Here is a 22,339-nt window from a genome sequence, read left to right as displayed (position 1 = left end):
ATGCTAAACACTGCAAATATTAAACTTACCAGAAGTTCCGGATTACCGAAACTGTTGCCCCCAATAAGCCCCTGATGGATTGAAAAACCTTCTCCGCAAATCAAATGCAACCGGAAGCAACCCGCCGTTAAAATCGATTGCAGCAGTGCCCAGAACCCTCGCCAGAGCAAGTTTTACAGATCGGAATCAAAAATTAGCCACCCTTACCTTTCATTTGCGGCCAAAACATTTGAAATCGGTTAATTTCCATTTTTTTGAGCGATTTCCTTCAACGTTCGACATTTCCAAATGTTGATCTAGCAAACAAAACAGCGCGCTGCTGACAGTCCGCGGATGAACTTTTCTTTTGTTCTACAAGGGGAATTTGGGGTAAAATGGTCAAATTGGCAAACATTGTTGTTTTAAAATTTGGCCATTCTAGTGCGATTGAAAGGTCAAATTTGATGTAACAATGCCTAATTTACTGTAAAAATTAATTACATCGCATCAAAGTAGCGATATTTACGAAAAAATAATTATTTTCTAATTAAATCGAATAACGAAATAATCATTTAACCCCAATGCACCCCCGAATCTTTTTTCGCGGTGTTCATTCGCTCGCGCCAACTCGCGATCTCCGGGCGATGAACTTTTCGCCCAATTTTGTCGCTGGCACTTTTCAAAGAGAAGAGTAATAATATTTTGACCCATCGTAGGCTCAAATATTCATTTTAAGTCCTTTTTAGCAGAAAGATCTTAAAAAATTACTTGCGTTCATTTTTTGTAATATTTCGTTTATATTTAGGAAGTATTATCAATTTGGGATTAAAAAGTACTTTTTGTAAAATTTGATTAAATTCATTGTTCAGGAGTTTTAGACAGTTTTCAGGCTAATTTTTATTTTAAATAGTGTTATTCTCGTCTATAACTTCAACAAAATATTTGAAAAGCTGAGATAATTCTCTACAATTATCTGTTTTGGACATTGCACAAGGGTCCAGATCGTAAAATTAAGTGGAAAATTGATTTTTCGAAAAAAATTGAAGTATTGGAGCAGAAGAAAAAATTGGAAGGGACAACTTAAGGCTTTGTTTAGAATTAGGGTGGTTAACGATTATTTTCAATCTATGTTTCCAGCAATATTTTTGGGATTTTTAATCTCTTTTAAAAAGTTGTAGGGTATGTCAATCCAAGCAACTTTGTTGAAGATACCCACGTTGTATCTCGCAATCTACGCCTTCTACGACTGATTTTGTCGCTAGCATCACTGAGTATTTCTTATCAACTTTGCATTTTTTTTCACGATTTTTTAATTTTCATTTTTTGATTTGGATGAAGCTTTGTCCATGCATTCCCTACGTCACAAGAAGTCATTTTGATTTAACAGTTTTTCCATACATGTCTTTATGCAATTTTGGGGGCTGTCCATACAAAATGGGTATGTAAATGTATGAAATTCTGTTTCTTGAGAAGGAATTATCTGATCGATTTGGTGTCTTCAGCAAAGTTGTTGGTTGTGATTAGGACATTTCTAAAAAAAAATCACAAGGAAAAAAACGATTTTTTTATTTAACTTTTTATTACTAAAAGTCAAATTTCCAAAAATATGTATTTTTTGTTATTCGAATTTTTTATATGTTTTAGAGGACTAAAAAATACATCTGGCGAGATGTATTATTTTTCTGCATAAGAAAATGCTTCTTGAAAGAAATGCACCATGAAAACCAATATTTTTGTAAAGCTGAGGAATTTTCTAACAAGTTTATCGCTGCATTTTCGGGCAATTAGTTTCTGAGATACAGCCTCACGAAGAATTCGAATCGATGACAATAAATTCTTCGAAGTGTTACCTTATTATCCTGTAATTTTCAACTGACGATGAAAAATGAGCTAAAAAATCAGGATAATTATTTATTTGTTGAGCTTTACCAAAGTAATGCTTGGTTTTAAAATCTTGAAATTGTTTTAAATGTAAGATCAGAAAATTTTACAAAAGTTTCAATTTCAATATTGATAATCGGACAAATAGTTTCCTAGATTCCGTCAGTTACTCGGGAAATCTATATTTGAAAATGTCGTATTTACGAGGGAATAGTGTATGGAACCACCCTATCTAAATTCGAAAAAAATTCAACTAAACGTTTTCCATTTAATTTTGCCTGCTGAATCTGTATCTTCCTTGCGATTTGAGCCAAAGTATCAAAACTTTTTTTTTGTCACATATTGGGTTGCTATGAAATAAAATAAAAAAATATTATTTTGAAATAAACAGGAATGCACAAATTGAGAAAAATGCTTCTAACAAATCACCAAAGAAACTTATAAAAATTTCAAAGACAATCCAAAATCCAACCCTGGTAACCCTCCGGCAATATCATATTTTGGCCGTCACCTTTAGCAGCGCGCCGCCGGGCGCCGCCTACTATGCCGTGTCACCATCCCATCGAAGTGACGCGAGCTTTCTCACACTCCACAGCCAAAAAAGGACTCGATTTCAAGCCGAGAGAGAGCAGAGCGGAAATTATGCTTATCGGGTGGCACTTTTCCGTCAGAAAAAAAGAAAATGGTACCAACGCAGGGGGGGGGGGGTCTTGGAAATGGGAAAAGTAATCAAGATTTGGGAGGGGGAAGGGAGGGGTGGAAAGCGAAACTCATCAGTAAATACAAATTGATAAGGAAAAGGGGGAAAGAAGAAAAACATTTCAAGGTCAAAGGGGAAATCAACTATTGCAACGAGCTTCGAATAAATAACAGAAGGATCTTATCTAGTCATGAAATCGGTGCACTTTTGCACCGTATTTCAGCTTGGATTAAACGTGGAAGAGAGTGACGATTAAGTGAGTAAATTCGTGCCACTTCATCGTTAGCAAAGGGGATAAATTACCGGCCTTAACCTTCAAATAGCAGCGTCGTTGAAAATGTAGAATTTTGATAGCAACCCCACTATTGTTGTCGTCCTCATCACCGTTTGACCTTTCACGTGACGCTTCTTATCTTGGCGCCCAACTGGGACTTGTTAATTGAGGAGACAACGTGGCGCCACGCCGACTTCGATTGCTTCTGTTGCTGAGGTGAAAAGTTGAAGTATCGTGCGGCTCCATCAAAGTGATGTGAATTTGTCATGTCAGCACTCAATCAATCGAAGAATTGGTTTGGAAATTCAATTTTCTAAACACGGCACGCTAATTATAACATCTCCTAGCTAACATGTTTCCAATTAATTGTCGAATTGTAGCACGCTCCGTAAAAGCACGGACTATCGTTTAAAAATGAATGTGTCTTAATCATGCAATTCGCACCACCTCCACGCTCGCAAACAGTTGTTTGCCCCGAAAACGTGACTTGATTTATTAGCTGAGAGAATTTTCTTTGGCACCTTGAGCTCCCCCCTCACCCCCTACGCTACATCACAGAAAACAACTTGTAGTACACTAATAGTAGTAAAAATTAAGGCCCACATCCACTAATCGCGCCACCCAGCGCCGTCGTTCATCGGTTGCTCTCTAGTGTCGAATGAAACGAAAGAAAATTAAACAAACACTAGAACAAATCCCTTTCATCATCATCTTCAAACTGGAGGGAAGAGGAAGTGAGTTGGGGTTAACGGGCGACGCACCTTTCGGGATCAAAAGGCCAAACAAATTACGGGTGGATAATTTCTCAATGGAAGCATAATAAAAGAGGTGTTTTTGGCACGAGTCCATGAAAAGTGGAAAACAAAATGAAACTTGTAATGGCGGTATGGTCACCTTTAAAATTGTTCTTAGACGGAAATACAAAAATACAAAAATAAAAAATACAAAAATACAAAAATACAAAAATACAAAAATACAAAAATACAAAAATACAAAAATACAAAAATACAAAAATACAAAAATACAAAAATACAAAAATACAAAAATACAAAATACAAAAATACAAAAATACAAAAATACAAAAATACAAAAATACAAAAATACAAAAATACAAAAATACAAAAATACAAAAATACAAAAATACAAAAATACAAAAATACAAAAATACAAAAATACAAAAATACAAAAATACAAAAATACAAAAATACAAAAATACAAAAATACAAAAATACAAAAATTTAGAGAGGATTGAAAAAATAATGTTGGGAGCTTTATGGGTAATAATAGCATTTAAATGAAATACTCTAAGTTTAGCAATGGCTTAAGGTCGAATTTGTATCCGGGCAATTTGTTGCCGTATTTTCATGACAAATTGTACAAAGAAAAGATTTTTATTTTGTTGTTTTGAGGTTTCCAGTTTGGATGTTGGGGTTATTTCAAAGAAAGCTAGAAATTTGGTAAATTTGGGTTAGAAACTTTTAAAGAAATTTGATGGATATGAACATGTTTCTCCTGTCTCGTCAGAGGCGCTGGAGCAGAAATCCCACGTTAGAGGAAGGCCATGCCCCGGGGGGCGTAGTGCCAATAGTTTCGAACATGATTCTATCGATTTCCATCGACTTTTGAAAAATCGTATAAAGCGAAAAAAAATCTTTAAAAAAATTGCTCTAGACCTCCCGACGAAATATTTAACCGGACCCCGCAAAATGTCGAGAAAAAGCCCTTCTTTCATGGTGCCAAATATCAGACTTGCCAAAATTTTTATCTAAAGTTTGTTCTAGGAAACACACCGTGAAAAGTAGGACAAAGTTTAACGCAAATTGAAGAGGGGTCGGGCAACTGCTGTGTGCGTTGGCGGAGAATCACCCATGTGTATCTCAAAATACCTGAACAAAAAACACAAGTCCAAAAATAATTGTAAACTCTCAGGTAGTTGTTTTGTTGTTTTTTTTACCAATTATCCTCAAGAGTGAGATAACTTTGAAAAAATGTGCTCTGTGACTTTTTAGAATTAGAATGAAGCTGATCCATGTTGATTAGTTTCCGATCTAGCGTTCGATGCATTTTAGGGATCCATGCTGCCCATATTCGAATAAATGTCCGTTATGCGAAATCAGCAAGCTATGTCTTTTTAATAAGGTTTCTTGATAAAATTTCAAAACATATTATTTAAAGTTCAAAAAACTCAAAGACAACGTTTGATAATACAATTGCATGTATTCTTCATTGAATGGAATCTAATGCATAATTATATAATCACCTATGTTACAACTATATTAGATACCGAAAACCGGGGTTTGTCCAAAATGATCTGTGAATTCTCCAGTTTCAATTTGTGAATGTTTGAAATTTGATAGAAAATTCAACACCACAAGTCTGCTTCTACGTTGGTACAGTAAATATGAACTTTTTCAAGATTAAGCTCCAATTTGATCCGATTGTGTCTGAATCATCATCACGAAAATCATTCTCTTGTATTTTTATACTGCGAACACAATACATTATTAAACGTTTATGATTGAGCAAAACTTGACCAGTTTTTAACAAAATCTGAAAGAAAACGTTCTCATTATAATATTTAATTAAACACTGAACCACCTTTCCGTGCACATAGCAGGTATCCAACTTACAACCTGCGAATAAAACACTTTAGGCAAACTACTTTTGGAGAAACAAATCGTCGTTGCCGTTTTTGGCATCGTTTTTAGCCGGTGTTGCCGGCGCGAGGTAGTAATTTGCACCACGTTGACGACACGACCTTTTCGGGCGCCAAACAGTGCCAGCACAAACGGTCGAAGCTGGCCATGTTTTTGTAGTGTTGCAACAAACACCTGTTGTTGGTGCTCCGTCTTTTCCTCCACCTTCTTGTTCAATTTGAAAATGTGGTCTATATTCTAAAGCGATTAAGAAGCATGACAAAATTGCACTTTAAGTAATACAGGTGTTTGATTTTAATCTTTGAGACTCTTTTTTTCCCGCAGCCAAAATGTCTACAGTGAAGAATTTGACGACGACGGTCAATATCTCACCAAACCCATCAGCTCAGCGTACCAGCTCAGTGGAATGCCGAACATTGGCCAAACCGGCAGACACTCCATGCCCCATGCCAATAGTCGTGAGAAACATACTCTCAATCGCTCACGAAAAGGTCAGGGTTGTTGCTAAGTGCATACCTGAGTCACTTCTGTCGTGAGCCAAAAAGATAAATTTAAACAAAAATTAACGAAATACGACCTCTTGAAATGCCACTCTAGAAATCATTTCAACTCATCCCTAAAATCGACAGTTTAGCGTTGCCGCGGCTCAGCCAAAACAAACTAAACCCCACTTTGAAGGTTTCAAGGCAACTGACCTATCACAATATACAGATACACACTCACCAAGGTACAGTTATACTAAGCACTCAGTCAATGGGTGGGGATGAGTCAGCTTAGCCAGTAATGATTGTAGGATTAGCTTCAATAAGGGGGGTCGTCCTCGCGTATAAGTGAATATCGATCAAGCGCTTGGAAAACTCTCTCTCTTTTCCTCGATATGTGTTGTGCTGCACGTGGTGGACGATGGAAATGCATTTTTAATTGGACTTGTTGTTGTTGTTAACATTCATTCTGGGTTGTGGATGGTTTGCAACTGGGCCATGGAGAATGGGAATCAGCCTTGGTTTACTGGTTTTCAATAGAGGAAACCCTTAAATGATATAAAAAAGAAGCGACAATTCGACCATCATTGAAATTCAGCTTTTATGTAGTTTTCTCAAATAAAAACACGTTGAAGTATCTCCAAATCTTATTAAAGCCATTTTCTCAATAAAATTATATCTCATTTTGATGAGAAATTGTCGTTTTTTATTCAACTTTATTAATTTGATAAACTTAAATTGATGTTCCCTTGAATATTTTCATCTTTTTTTTCAGAATTCGCCAAAATTTGTTTTTAAATACCTGTAATTGTTTTGCACCTTTTTTTTAATAATTTTGTAACATTTTGAACATATATTTGCCCAAAACCGTTTCTTTTATAACATTTTTTTTAAAATAAGGCCGTTTCAAATATTTTTCAAAGTTTATGTCGCCCCCTCCCCCCCCCACCCCTTCAAAATTGGTCTGAAAAATCAGGGGGCAAAAAAATAATTTTAAAAAACTTCAAAATTTCCATGAAAATATTAGTCTAATCAACTAGAACAATCTAAAATGCATTTTACTGCAATGATAATCATATTTAGCATGTTTGGGCTTGCTTAAAAATGTTTTGAATTTTTATGGAATTCCAATGCACAGCACAGCAAAAAAAAAATCGCAAAAAAATAAAATTTTCGTCAATACTTAGAAATGATGTCAAAACAACTGGACAGGTGTATAATGCATTTTAAGACACTTTTTTCATTCAAATGTTGAAACCATGGCTCGTTATTTCAATTTTTAATACCTTTTTTTCATTTTTTTTGCAATGGCCTAACTCATATTTTCAACAGTTTTCAAAATTTGTTTAAGACTTGGTTACGACTTTTCGGTTACAAATTAAATGGTCAAATAAAAAATGAATAGCTAAAAAAATCGTATTTTCAAAAAAAATTAAGTTTTTCTAAGTTAAAACTCCTGTTTCAGATTTTGAACCATTCTAAAAAGTGACTTAGATGGCTTATAAAAAAAAAAGTTTTTTTCAGAGTTATTTTTTTTTCTTATCATAATCTAGAACTTTACGGAAGACATCAAACCAATAAGAAGGCCCGTTTAAAGAAAACAGATAAATAAATTTTAGTCCTTATAAAATGTATGCTGCCCATGTTGACAAAAAATTTCCCATATGCAAAAACAGCAAGCTGAGAAAAACGCATTTGAAGTTTGTCCCACACATAAGGCTACGTGTTAAGTTTTCACGAAAAAACTGGATTTCCTCCTGATTTCTAGATTAAAGTACTGGATGTTATAGGCTCTTTTGAAAGAGCACACGATTTTGAACCAACCTGCATCAATAACTCAAAAGTGATGAAAATACATATGGGACATTGATGCGATCATAGGCAGTATGGCTTGTTTGAAAAAGATATTATTTTAAGTGAAAATTGGGCAAATTTAATTACTAAAATTTAAAATCGAACTGGTAATTTCCTGAGATATCGTCACTAGAAAAATAAAGTGAGGTTTTACTGAGATTTTTGTATTGCAAAAATAAAACTTTCAGAAAAAAATACCTGTCAGTATCGGATGTATATAAAACAAATGTGTCTATTTTAAACATTTTATCTCACGAAAAATTCAAAATCATTATGAAGGGAATTGTTCAAATATTAATATGTGGAAACCGCAAAGAAGTTGGAGTCATTGTTTTTTCAAAGCAATCGATTTTGAACCAATTTTATTCACATATATTTGTTCTTTTCATTGAAATATCAAAATTGTTAATTCAGTAAATTCTGAAAGAAATTTCAACAGAAAAAAGTGTAAGAAATTGCTATATATTTAATTTCTCTAAACAAAAACATTGATTTAATTTCAAGACATTCATGTTCTTCAGAATTTGATGCACTTTTTAGTTACTTAAAGTTATTTCAATAATTATTGTGATATTTTAATTCCGAATTATGAAACGTTTACTGAAGAATCAAATAGTAAATAACAAAAGGTCGAAAGAGATAAAGTCGAATGAAAAAGGTCGAATGCCAAAAGTTTGAATGAACAAAAAGTGTTCATTCAATGATCGAAAATGGACAAAAGGTCGAACGGACAAATCGTTGAAAGGGCAAAGGGTCGAAAGTTTTTTTTTTCATCATGTTTGGAAGAATGGAAAAACTCATATAAAATATTACCGATTTTTGTTTCACTTTTTCAACATTCGATAATGTTGTCCCTTCGACCTTTTGGCATTCGACTTTTTGTCCATTCGACCTAATATCTTTCGACCTTTTGTCGCACATCCGTTATCTGAATATTATGTGCCTGGGAGCCATATTTGGTGGCTTGTCCAAACAGATTTAAAAACACGTTTTGCCTTTAAAATCGTTTTTTAATTACCTTAAAATTGTGATGTGATTGGAAGGCCGCATTTTTTTTAATTGCCGCGAAGAATGAGCATGATTATCCGAAATGGAAATGTTGTTTTAAAATTGTCACTTTTCAGATGTTATAATTTTATGGGAAATGTAGCATATTATTATGATATGAACTATAAAAAATATATAGAACTGAATCAATTTAATGATAAAAATGATGATGATAAAATTATGGAATTGCATTGCCTTTGGATTCGTTGAATTATTACTTGAAATTCCTCTTTACAATATAATTTAAAATTTCAAATAATTTAAATAATAAGAAAACATATTAAAGACTGTCAAGAATGGCAAAGTGTTGGGGAAATATTTGAAAAGTCAATTAAATAACTATTCCCCAAAAATCTCAATTGGCCCCATTTAAGTGTTCCTGAATCACCACAAACTCGTTTATTACCTCCAACAAGACAATAACAAAGTCTCATTTATCGATTCAATCCAATCGCGTTCAAAGTTCAAAGTATACAATCCCATTTCCTTCTTTTTAATTCTAAAGAATCGAGTTCGTGGGTGGATTGGTTGGTTGGTTTTGAATATTTCATTGCGACGACGAGGCAGGACCTTCACTGAATAGTCTTTGCTATTGTGGTCAACCGACGTCGACGCCACACCAGTCTTTGCCAACAACTTGAGCCCATCAGAACTGGCTCACAAAAGACGTCGACGAATTGTTTGTGCGGTTTTGTTTGTTTGAGGTTTGCCCCGTCGTCGTCGTTCTAATCCCACACCCCCGCTCTATCTATCTGAAAACACTCAACCCGGTATTACGTGAGAGCCCCGGCATGTCAGCGCCATTTCTCGTTTTGCCGGCGTCATCACCGCCATCATCTAAAATTGCAAAAGCAGCCTCGTCAGCATCGCCATCATCGTTCGACTGGAACTGGAAACAGGCTCGGCTTGCGCAAGGTGAAATTGGAAGAAGCTGCTGCTGCTTATCTTGCGGTTTTTCGCTTTTTTTAACCTTCAAGTGCCGTGGTGTTGTTGGCAAACATTACGATAGTAACTGGATAGTAACGGTTGTTTTGGCTAGTAGTGGTGGACTTAGCCGCTTAAGCTAGAGTTAAGTGGGCTTTAGTGCTAATGGATACTAAAACTTGGTGGATTGTTGACAAATCTGTCGCGATAATTGTGTGTAAGTGACTCAAAATATATAACCCCTCAATTGAAGCAATCCTGTGGAATGGGTCATAAATGGGTTTAAAAATCTGGTAATCTTATCAAAGGTTATAAACACTTAACCCTCTACCTGCTTATATTTTTAATTTTGGTATTTTCACAAGCAAATGATTATTTTTCGCCAAGAATTCGGCAAAGTGGCTAAAAATTTGAAAAAATTGATCATTTTTTTTTTTTGGCTGGCAATACAATGTTCCGAATTTGACAAAAAAAATTGGATGTATACTGATGTTGTTAAACGATAAAATTACACATCTCGAATTTTTTAAAGTTGATGTCAGTAAACGCTTCAGTTTCATAAAGGTATGATACATTTGGGCTCCCTTAACACGCTCCTACCGACAGACTTGAATTGTAGTGAATTCCTTGCCAATATTTTTTTTAATTTCGCGTATAAATGGTATAATAAAATCATCTTGAGCAACCATGCGTATCCTCTTATTTATGCTACCACCACAGATAAACGTGAATGCACATTAGGGTGGCTCGACATGAGCGATTTTACAGAACAGGCCATTTGTCAATAATTTTAAATAAAAGCCACATTTATATACAACAACTTTTCCTAAGACACCATTTTGCTAGGTTACTTCCATATTACGTTAAAAAATAAGATTTCGAAATATCTACCGAAGTACTGGCAGTGTTGGCAAGAAATATAATTTTCAGCACTTATTTTGAAATGCCTCTTATAAAAACTCTGTATCTTTTTCCAGAAGCAAGATAGGACCATACTTTCTTGGGGAAGTTCCTAGCCCAAAATAATTAGACCCGTCTTTTTTTTTTTGGCCATTAGGGTGACCTACGCCGTGTTAGGGTGGAAAAATCGCAATTTTCGTAATTTTTACCTGATTCCTCGAAAAATTTTACATAATATATCAAAACAGGTGAAGTTATGTTTTCAATTTTCTAAGATACGATTTAAAAAAAAAAACTGGGTTTTTTGAAGCGCCACGCGCAAAAATGAGAGAAAAACAAAAAATGGCAAAAAACGACATTTTTCAATAAAACTGCGATAACTTGAAAATTTCAGCGATGACCTATACATGCTAGGGTACCAAAATATTTGTAATTGAAATACGCAACTTTTGGTATCCTAACATGTATAGGTAATCGCTGAAATTTTTAAGTTATCGCAGTTTAACCCCTTCCCGCCCAGAGCAAAATCGAGATTTTTTATGTTTTTCACCATTACTCGTAACTGGATCGACCAAATTGGATGAAATTTTAATGGTTATAAGCTAACATTATATATAAACTAACGCAGCTTGAACCAGGTTGAAAAATTGCATGGATGCAGAGAAATTTCATTTTGAAGACAAAAATTAGTGGTGCTCTGGAGTAACCATGGGCGTTAGAGGGTTAAGTAAAACAACTGTTGTTTTGTCCGTTTTCGTTTTCCCACCTCAGTTTTTTTTTTTTAAATCGTATCTCAGAATATTGAAAACATAACTTCACCATTTTTTGATATCCTTTGTATATTTTTTCAAGAAATTAGGTAACAATATTTTCAGACATGGGCTCTTTGGTCCCGAGACCTTCAAAACAGCATTTCAAGTTTTCATACGACCTTTTCAAATGATAAGCTAGATTTTTGAAACTTGTTACTATTTTTCCCAAATAGCCAAGCTAATCACCTTTCTTTTGCTTATAAGACAGCTAAAATCGGATTGAATGGCGCGGAGATATGAATTTTTGAAAAAAATGGGATTTTGCGGAAAATGACGAAAATTGCCATTTTTCGGACCACCCTAATGCCCAAACAAAAAAATACGGGTACAATTATTTTGGCCAAGGAACCCCCAGACATATTTTGAGCCCGATCGGAGAACTTTTTTTCGAATCATGCTGTTTTCGCGGGGAATTGCTGCTTATTTAGATGCAAAATCAAAATTGCAATTAAAAATTACATTATGTATTTTTTAATAATTGTTCGGTCCTGAACCGAAGAAGTTGACGTTTTAGAGAAAGGTGAAAAGTTTGCGCAGTGTCCAACCCCAAGCCAAACGCATCGACGAACCCCTCGAGAAACGCGCGCCGTTAGCGGAAAGTTGTGCCCAAGCCCAATCACAAACAATTATGTACACAATTTTTGAAATTTTGGTATTTTGAGGTGAAATTTTTCAAAAATGTGCAGTTTTTTTACTTGATGAAAAAGAAGCACCTAACAAACAATATATGCGAGAACTCAAAAAAAATGTGCTACAATTTTCTCTTTTTGATTTTGTTTACCGGATTGCTGATTGCTGCGTTTTCCTTAGCGCTATCATTTTGAAATTGCGATATCTCGGAAACCATTGGATTAAGTTATTCTTTGGAAATAAACATTTGAGAAATTCTAAATATAATGAATACTAAAAATTAGTAGATTTTGCACCTAAAAATTATTTTTTGAGTTTTTTCATAAATTACATTTATGCCGCTGCAAATATTTTTCAAAGTTTATGTCGACCCTCCCCTTCCCCTTAAAGTTTAACCAACTGAAAACCAGATATAATGCATTTTCCCGCGTTTATAATCTTATTTAGTACGTTTGAATTCCCTTGAAAACAATTTAGATTTTCATGTAATACCAATGTACAGTCCCACAAAAAGTTTTTTTTTTGCGAATTGATTGGAAAGCAACTGTACGCCTGTTAAATGCAACAGTTTTTTCATCTAAATGTTGAACCCTAGGCTTGTAATTTCATTTTTTTTTATTTTCTAATAATAATCTAAAAATTGAGTCAAAAAAATACGTAAAAATGCGATACGAATACGACGAAATGTTATAAAAAAAATGTCTTTGTAAAAGCTGGAAAGATGGAATTTATCCTCATCGAAGAACTCTCTTTTATATAAAATTCAAATTCCTTCTTTAATGAAAATTGTGCACAAAATTGCAATTTTATTTAAATGAAATTTTTATTGCCCACAATAAACTCCAGCCACCATTAACTTGCATAATGTTAACTTCCTGGCTGCAACTGCAACCCATTTGCAGATATGCAAATGAATGGCAGCTCGTAATTCATTTTGATTACATTCCGTCGAGGCAGAAAAAAAAACCAAGAAAAGGAGGAAATGGAAACACATTTCAAGCATTACGCTTTCACACTTGTACTTTGTTGCGTGATTGGTCGGTTGGTGGGTCGGTTAATGCTGTTTCATGTTAATGACCAGCGACTTTCCACCAACTTCAGCTGGGGAAAGTTCTGTTGGTATTAGGGTGAAACCAGTTGAAATTTTTGGTGAGACATTTTTATATTTTGGTTTCTTAAAGATGTTAAATTTATGATTTTAAAAACGTGCTCTGAAATAAAATCAATTTAAAAATGAATCCATTTTACCTATAAAATTTGAATCTAAACCTTCTTCAACAATGCCACATTCACCTGGAGACCTTTTCACCAGTAAAACAGTGAAAAATGGCACCGTTTATCACGCGACGGCTGAAAAATGACCATTTAACACTACTCCACTCTTACTGAGTAGCTGGCCTCAAAGAGGCCCATCAGATATCAGGGGCAAAAGGAATAATAGTTTCAAAAGGTTGCTCACATTCTGGAACAGCTGAAAAAGCACATTTTCCACGGTGGAGCAGTTTTGATTAATGGCGAGGGCTCGACGAGAGAAGGAATTTTGCCGAGAATATTCTTGAGATTTTGAGAAGATTAATTGGTTACACCTTGAAGGGGGTCATTTTTCTTGCACATTTATTGAATAATCTAAAGATGTCGGAAGAAACTTTTGTCTTTTTGTCTTTTTGTCTTTTTGTCTTTTTGTCTTTTTTGTCTTTTTGTCTTTTTGTCTTTTTGTCTTTTTGTCTTTTTGTCTTTTTGTCTTTTTGTCTTTTTGTCTTTTTGTCTTTTTGTCTTTTTGTCTTTTTGTCTTTTTGTCTTTTTGTCTTTTTGTCTTTTTGTCTTTTTGTCTTTTTGTCTTTTTGTCTTTTTGTCTTTTTGTCTTTTTGTCTTTTTGTCTTTTTGTCTTTTTGTCTTTTTGTCTTTTTGTCTTTTTGTCTTTTTGTCTTTTTGTCTTTTTGTCTTTTTGTCTTTTTGTCTTTTTGTCTTTTTGTCTTTTTGTCTTTTTGTCTTTTTGTCTTTTTGTCTTTTTGTCTTTTTGTCTTTTTGTCTTTTTGTCTTTTTGTCTTTTTGTCTTTTTGTCTTTTTGTCTTTTTGTCTTTTTGTCTTTTTGTCTTTTTGTCTTTTTGTCTTTTTGTCTTTTTGTCTTTTTGTCTTTTTGTCTTTTTGTCTTTTTGTCTTTTTGTCTTTTTGTCTTTTTGTCTTTTTGTCTTTTTGTCTTTTTGTCTTTTTGTCTTTTTGTCTTTTTGTCTTTTTGTCTTTTTGTCTTTTTGTCTTTTTGTCTTTTTGTCTTTTTGTCTTTTTGTCTTTTTGTCTTTTTGTCTTTTTGTCTTTTTGTCTTTTTGTCTTTTTGTCTTTTTGTCTTTTTGTCTTTTTGTCTTTTGTCTTTTTGTCTTTTTGTCTTTTTGTCTTTTTGTCTTTTTGTCTTTTTGTCTTTTTGTCTTTTTGTCTTTTTGTCTTTTTGTCTTTTTGTCTTTTTGTCTTTTTGTCTTTTTGTCTTTTTGTCTTTTTGTCTTTTTGTCTTTTTGTCTTTTTGTCTTTTTGTCTTTTTGTCTTTTTGTCTTTTTGTCTTTTTGTCTTTTTGTCTTTTTGTCTTTTCTACTTTTACTGCCAATTTAAAGCAATTTTTCAATAAAATCTCCTATTTAAATTGCTCTGCACATATCCACTTCAATTATGCCATTCAGCATCACATTAGCATATCTCCCTCTCTCTCTCTCACTCTAAAAAGCAAATTCAGCGCCAAAACTCGAGGACGAGGTGAAGCCATCGAAAGCCCACTCGTCGGCACCTAATTTGCTGCACTATGCTGATTCTGATGCTGCTGGTTTGGCAGCTTGTCAAAATATTTCTGCAATAATCCATTCCTTGCCAGCTGGCTTGGCTTGGACTTGGGCTTAGGGTTTGGGGAGCAGATCGAATCATCTCATCGCCATCGTTGTGACACATTTGGGTGGTAGATTTTGAAAAGGGTGCATTTTAATAAATTTTTAAGATTGGTTCTACTGTAAATAACTTTTGAAAAAAAAATCTATATTCAAAAAAAAATAAATATTGCTGAATTTTAAGCTTTTCAAACATTTCACCAAGCGATAATCCATCAGCAATAATGTATTTGCGTTGAAATTTTACACCACCCAGAACGCCTGGACAAAATCTGCCAAACATCTGCTCCTCCCCAGAATGCTGCAGCAGTCCCTTGCCGGATTTAAGGGGTGGCGGAGTGTGGGTGGATGCGAATAAACCAAATCAAACGAAAACGTTCGGAAGAATAATAAAGAGTAAGAGTTGTTTTTCTTTGCCTGTTTAATCCCAAGAGCAATGCAGCAGCAGCAGCAGCAAAATCGGTTGCAGTTGCTTGTAGCATGCGGTGGGCATTGTGGAGGAAAAGCTGTCTTCTGTGGGGAGTTTTTTGATAGGGGAAGGGGGTGTAATTTAGTAGAAAACTGTTAAAGTTTAAGGAAAAATGCGTATTTACTCAAACTTTATATTAATTCAAGCAAAACATGACAAGTTTTTTTTGCTCAAGTTCAATACTTTACTAAAAATCAACAAGTTTAATATCATGACTTTTGATATCCTGATACTTTTCGCGAAAATGGCTCCGGAGTTTTCTTACTGTTGATAGTTGGTACGGTATTTTGAAGCCCCAATTTGATTTGGCAACCCTGTGAAAGCCGATTTTGTGACAAACCGAAAATTATTTTTTTCACTTTATCGGTTATTCCTCTCTTTAAAGTTCATCGTCCAGACCATGAACGAGCTATCAATACCAACTTGTCGTTGATTTGGCTACTCGTCATTCTCAGATGGTTTTTTTTTTTGCTAAATTATGTTATTTCTTGCTGGAGAAATAGAAATTTGGCTTGGACATCACTTTTATCTCGGTACGAGAATAAATATTCGAGAAAGTTTTGTCGGAAAAATCGAAAGTCGCTTCATCAAATTTCGACGCTTTGTTGCCAAGTCAATTTTATTTACAGAATTATGTAAATAAAAATTGCCTTTGAGCATTCTACTCATATATTTTTTTTATTTTGATCAAACTTTGTGGGGCCCTTCACTATGACCAAAGAAGTAATTTTGTATCATTGGTTCACACATAAAAGTCTTCATATAATTTTGGCAGCTGAAACTTTTCAAAGAAATTTTTGATTGATTTGGTGTATTCGGCAATGTTGTAGGTATTGGTGGGGACTATTAAAAAAAATCGGTACAATGTATAAAAAATGGTTAATTTTTCGATTCCAGATTAAATTTTCAAAAGGTTCTATTTGCATAGGCAACCCATGACTCATAGGTTGTTTTGAAAATTTAAACAAGAATTAACTTTTTTTCACAAAAATTCAATTTCTCAAAATCCGTGTTTTTTGGGACAAAACCTCGCACCAAAATTTTGCCGACGAGTTATGAATTTTTTTAATAGTGATTTTTGTAAAAATTCGGAATCTTGTATTTAAAATTTTTAGACCTAAATTTTTAGGGACCATTAAATAATCACTTGGATACTTTAGGAGGGGGGGGGGGTGATTGTCCACGATCCATACAGAAAGTTTTTCCACGGTTTATTGATGATCCCTTATCCCTTACATATATGAAAGACAATAGCTTATAGGACCTTTTCAAAAATAAAACTCTAATAACTTTTGTCCGAAAAATTCCGGCTTTTTAAAAAAAATTAAATAGTGTCCATGGTTATCCATTACTGAAAATATTTTTTTCGAAAAGTTCAGCAAATTTCCTAAATATCGTCTAAAAAACGTTGAAGTTTGAACCACGGGTTGCTGCAATACAGCGGATAAAAGAAAAAGAAACATGACATTTGTTTTTTTAAGTCTCACCCAAGCAACTCTCCATTTTCTAATGACCCAAACAACCCTCAGCAACCAATGTAAACTTGTTTTTTTTTTATGATGTATCTCATGCATCAAAAATTAAAAAAAAAAACCATGAGTAAAAACAGAATGTCCTCTCTGAGAAAATGTTTAGCAAGCAAAACAAAAAAATATATATATTTATAAAATTAGGGGAACTATACCCTTTTTCAGCCTATTTCTATTATCGGCCTATCAGCACTTTGAGCATGAATTACAGCTTTAATAAAGTGTTTTTGACTGTTCCAAAGTAATAAATATCTCAAATAAAAGTGAGCAAGCAACTCTCCATTGTTGATACATCGGAAAATGTTGATTTAATAGCGGAAAACGGCAAAAGTGATGAGAATTGGTCGAACGGCTTAAAGTGATTAAAATGGGCCATACTTTGCACTATGGTACATTGGGTGACCAAGTTTCAAAAAAGTTACCTTCTCCAAATATTTTTTGGTATTTTTTTCTCGAATGTAAACATTCTAACTAAGAAAAATCCAAATTTTCAAAGCTCCAAGTTTGTTTATTACGGAGATACGCAAGCTGAAAGTCAAAAAATTGAGTAAAAAACTAGCGTTTGTCGTAAAAACGGCTGATTGTTTAATTTTAACATAAATCAGCCATTTCAAATATTTTATTAGGACAATTATACATCGTTGGAAAGGCTTTGAAATAGCTTTGAAACTATTAATAGATAAAATGTTGTTTCCAAACCAAAAACTGAAGTTTTCATCGAATAACTGAAGCATTTTTTTGACAAAACTTATTTTCTTGTGTTTGTTAATCGAGTACTTTTTTTGCTAACCGATGCTAAACATGAAACTAAGATCATATAGTGTTAAGCACTATATCAAATAATGTATTTCGGACGAAAGTTAGAACCTCGTATAACCCGAACTCTTACAAGCGTCCTATTCGGACGAAGGTCTTTTATTGATTGGTCGGGTGTTGTATGCGTTGCGATCAGCCTACAAGCCAATCGAAGTTGCAGAGTGTGCCATAGAAGATAACACATATAAAGAAGTACGATCGTGTCTTTTTAATCGGCGTCTCTGCTTCCTACAGTGTAGGGGAAGTTTGGGGCGTATGGGTCGCCACAATACTCCCCCCTTAGATTTTCCAATATTGCCGGGAAATCTCACTTGTCGGCCTGATCTGGTTCTGTAGGAACTCTGCTCTGAGGATGCTGTAGTAGGTTCAGCTTGGCTGGTATTAGTGGTTCTGAATGCAGGTTTTAAGGATTTGGGTTCAGATAAACTGGTTTGAGGATTGGGTTCAGATGTACTGGATTTAGGTTTGGGTTCAGATTGACTGGGTTGAGTTTTTCTTGGTTCAGATGTTCTGGAAGGTTCGGATGACCCGGAAGTTTTGGGTTGAGCATGTGCTCGAATTGGTTCGTCTTCAGCTTGCGTGAAAGCTGCCTTTAGACGGTCGACGGAAATGGGGACTGTTTGCCGTTTATTTCGACTATGAAAACTTTTCCTTTTCGGCGTATCACTTTGTGAGGTCCGGTATACGGTTGTGTGAGTGGAGGCTTGATGGCTCCAACTCTCACAAACACGTGACTGCAGGTATCTAACTCCTTCTGCACAAATGTTGTTCCCTTCGAGTGGTTCGATGTTGGGGTAGGACGTAACTTTTCCATTGTTGCCCTCAAGTCAGTCACGAACTCTGGCGTAGGTGATTTCGGTTCTTCTGCTGCAAAAAAATTACCGGGTAAGCGCAACGATGTTCCGTAGACGAGATCAGCAGCTGTTGCTTGCAGGTCTTCTTTCAACGATGCACGCATTCCGAGAAGTACGAGTGGAAGTACTTCAGTCCAGTTCGTAGTTTGGTAGCACATGATTGCTGCTTTAGCGTGGCGGTGAACTCGCTCAATTTGGCCGTTTGCTTGTGGATGATAAGGTGTTGTTCTCAGATGGGTAATTCCTAGCATCTGTGTGAGTGTTCTAAACAATTCGGACTCAAATTGTCGTCCAAGGTCTGTTGTCACGGTAGTTGGTACACCATATCTGGCGATCCAACCAGCGACGAAAGCGCGAGCGACGGTTTGTGCGGTCATGTTTGGTATCGGAATGATCTCCGGCCACCTAGTAAACTTGTCGATCAGCGTTAGACAGTAACAGTTACCTTCGGAAGGTGGTAATGGTCCGATCAGATCCATGTGGACGTGCGAAAAGCGACTGTCTGGGGTGGCGATCTGTACCACCGGTGAGTGATTGTTTCGATGGACCTTCGACTTTTGACAGGGAATGCAATTTTTGACGAATTCCTTACAATCTCGTCGCAAGTTTGGCCACACGTAACGCTCCGTAACGAGGGCCGATGTTGCTCGTACACCAGGGTGGGATACACTATGAAGTTTCCGGATAATGCTGCGTCGAAGCTGTGCGGGTACAAATGGACGAATTGTTCCAGTTGAAACATCGCAATAGATTGGAATTTTCGAGATCGGCGAATTGAGTGCCTTGAGGTTCAGCGTGGTGCTGGCAGGGGGTTCTTCAAAAGGTTTTAAGTTCCGGATCGGTTTTCTGTTGTTCTGCCATCAGGTCGAAATCAATAGAATCGGTAGAAATGATCGAATCAATACGACTCAACATGTCCGCGACTTTATTATCGTCACCAGGCACATGACGCACGTCGGTCGAATACTCGCTGATGAAACAAAGTCTGCGTAGTTGAGTAGGGTTAGCTCTTTCTGGCCGCTGTTTGAATGCTGTTGTGAGAGGTTTGTGATCGGTATAGATGCAAAAATCGCGAGCTTCCAAAACATCTTTGAAATGTTTTATCGCTTCGTATATTCCTAGCAGTTCTCGATCGTATGTGCTGGTTTTCCGTTCGCTCTCGCTTAACTTCTTTGAGAAGAATGCGAGGGACAAGGGCCGTTGTCGGTGATCTGGTGAAGAACGGCGCCGATGGCTGTGCTTGAAGCATCAGTCTCCAAGGCGAGTTTCGCATTTGGTGATGGATGGGCAAGGATTGCACAATTTGCTAGGTCCTGCTTGCATTTTTCAAACGCTGCACTAGTTTCTGTGTTCCACTGGAGAGGAGTGTTGTCATTTCTTATGTTGCCTTGGATCATCGAGTGCAGAACTTGCTGATGAACAGCAGCGTGCGAGATGAAACGACGATAAAAATTTATACTTCCAAGGAAACGCTTGAGCTGCTTGGCCACGATGGGTCGTGGAAAGTCCATGATCGCTTTCACTTTGTCCGGCTTTGGTTTAATTCCTTCTGCAGTGATGAGATGTCCCAGGAATTCGACGTTCGGGAGACCGATTTGACACTTGCCGGCATTGATGGTGAGACCATTTTGCCTCAACCGTTCGAATACCGTACGAAGGTGATCCTTATGTTGCTCAATATTGACAGACGCGATACAGAGATCATCGACATAAGGGAAAACAAATTCTAGATCTCCGAGAATGCCATGCAGGTGTCTCTGTAAGGTTTGACCTGCGTTTCTAAGTCCGAATGTCATGTATTTAAACTCGAAAAGGCCGAAAGGAGTTGTAATGGCGGTTTTTGGAATGTCTTCCGGCGCGACAGGGATCTGATGATACGCGCGTTGCAAATCGATACATGAAAAATCTTTTGTCATGTAAAATATTCGAAAAATCTTGTATGTGTGGTACAGGATACCGATCGGGAACAGTGATAGCGTTTAGATTCCTATAATCACCACACGGTCGCCATTTCCCGTTCGATTTTCTCACCATATGTAGAGGGCTAGCCCAGCAACTTTTGAAGGCTGACAAATGCCCTGCTCTAACAAAAATTGAATTCTGCTTTGGCCTCGTTTAGTTTGTCAATGGGCAATCTTCGTGGGCGGCAAAACACGGGCTGTCCAGTGGTTATGATCTGATGCATGATGTTTGCATTAGTGGGCTTATGGTTCATATCAAGTATGGTTAAGTCTTGATATTCTTTTAGAATTTCAGCGAATGGCGAATTTGTGTCGAACGTTTTAATCGAAGGTTCGGACACGGCGTTGATGTTACAAATTTCCAACTTAGTCGTGTTGTCGATCAACTTGCTTCGACGAAGGTCCACCAATAAATCGTAATGTTTTAAAAAATCTGCGCCGATGATGGGACTCTTGACGTCAGCAATAGTGAAAATCCAAACAAAAGGACGGCGAAAACCTAAATCGACGGTCAAACGCTTCGTACCATAAGTTTGGATAGGGCTACCGTTAGCTGCAAAAGTTGGTGTAATTTCGCTACATTAAGTAAATCTTTCGATGTGGGCGGAATTATTGAAATGTCTGCGCCGGTATCGATAAGAAATCGGTTTGACGATTTTTGATCGTGGATATGAATACGTTGAATGCTAACGGGTTGATAGTTCAGATCTTTGCTGGTTAAATTAGTTTGTAAAGGTTCACTAAATGTGGTATTTTTGAGAATTTTGGTTCACTTGAAGTGGTTTTCTTCGCTTGAACAAGTTCACTCCAGGTGGGTTGTCTTAACTTTGATGATTGATAAGGTTCACCAAAGGTGGTTGATTGAATTGACTTTGGTTCACTGAATGTGGATTTGTTTAATCGATATTGTCGATCAAGTTTCATCGAGAGGGAATGTTTGGATTCGCTAAATTTTTTAAGTTCACTTAAAGTGGTATGATTACTTTGAAAAGGTTCACATAAAGTGGAAATTTTTGGTTTGCTTGAGCAGGGTTCACTTGTTGTGGATGAAAAATTGATTCTTTGGGTTCGCAAATGGCGGAATTGTTAAGATTAATGGGTTCGCATTCAGCGGATGACTTACCGTACGGCTTACTAGGAATTAATTTTGTTGAGGCCGTGCGTAGACCTCGTTCTTCTCCCCGAAAAAAATGCACGGGACATCGGGATTGCCGCCTTTCTGCTTCTCGCACTTTTGAGCCTGAACACCATGCCGATAGTGAAACCAGCAAATCCAACGACGCTTGGGTTTCATTGTTGAGCGGCCATGACGACGCTCGAGCTCCCGGGAACGATTACGCAGCACTTCATCTAAACGGTGGGACAACTCTTCAACCCGCTCGGACAGGGTTTGCTGTCTACGCTCCGAGGGATTAACCGGAGAACGACTCCTGGATCTTCTACGTGAACTTGAAACTTCCCCCACCCGGCGTTCAAGCACATTTATTTGTTCTATGGCCGACATAGATTGCGATTGAACACTACCGAATGCCATCGAACCATTTTCACCAGCAACACATGGTTTTTCGACAACGAACTTTACTCTTCGAGCGCTGCGATCGAAACTCTTTCGACACGAATCACAGCACTTCTGATCGAAGGCCTTGGCATTTTAATTAAAAATAAAGCTAATCAACACGACAAAATTAAACGCGATGAGATCACTT

At 36.2% G+C, this 22,339-nt stretch overlaps 1 protein-coding gene across 7 annotated transcripts in view; it reads left to right on the top strand.

Moving 5' to 3' along the window:
* LOC6033655 (apoptosis-resistant E3 ubiquitin protein ligase 1) overlaps positions 1 to 22,339 on the top strand; it is a 99,830-nt gene that overhangs the window by 44,856 nt on the left and 32,635 nt on the right. The window contains exon 1 of one of the 7 annotated variants that reach the window (XM_038258102.1): positions 9,497 to 9,789. The exons of the other annotated variants lie outside the window; for them this stretch is intronic. Coding sequence (XP_038114030.1) covers positions 9,666 to 9,789 — 124 coding nt within the window. The 5' untranslated portion in view covers positions 9,497 to 9,665. Of the gene's footprint in view, positions 1 to 9,496; positions 9,790 to 22,339 lie in introns of those variants that run through there. 7 annotated transcript variants of the gene reach the window in all.

This window comes from Culex quinquefasciatus, chromosome 2, assembly GCF_015732765.1.
Source record: "Culex quinquefasciatus strain JHB chromosome 2, VPISU_Cqui_1.0_pri_paternal, whole genome shotgun sequence".
Taxonomy (NCBI): domain Eukaryota; kingdom Metazoa; phylum Arthropoda; class Insecta; order Diptera; family Culicidae; genus Culex; species Culex quinquefasciatus.
This window is presented reverse-complemented; position numbering and strand designations above follow the sequence as displayed.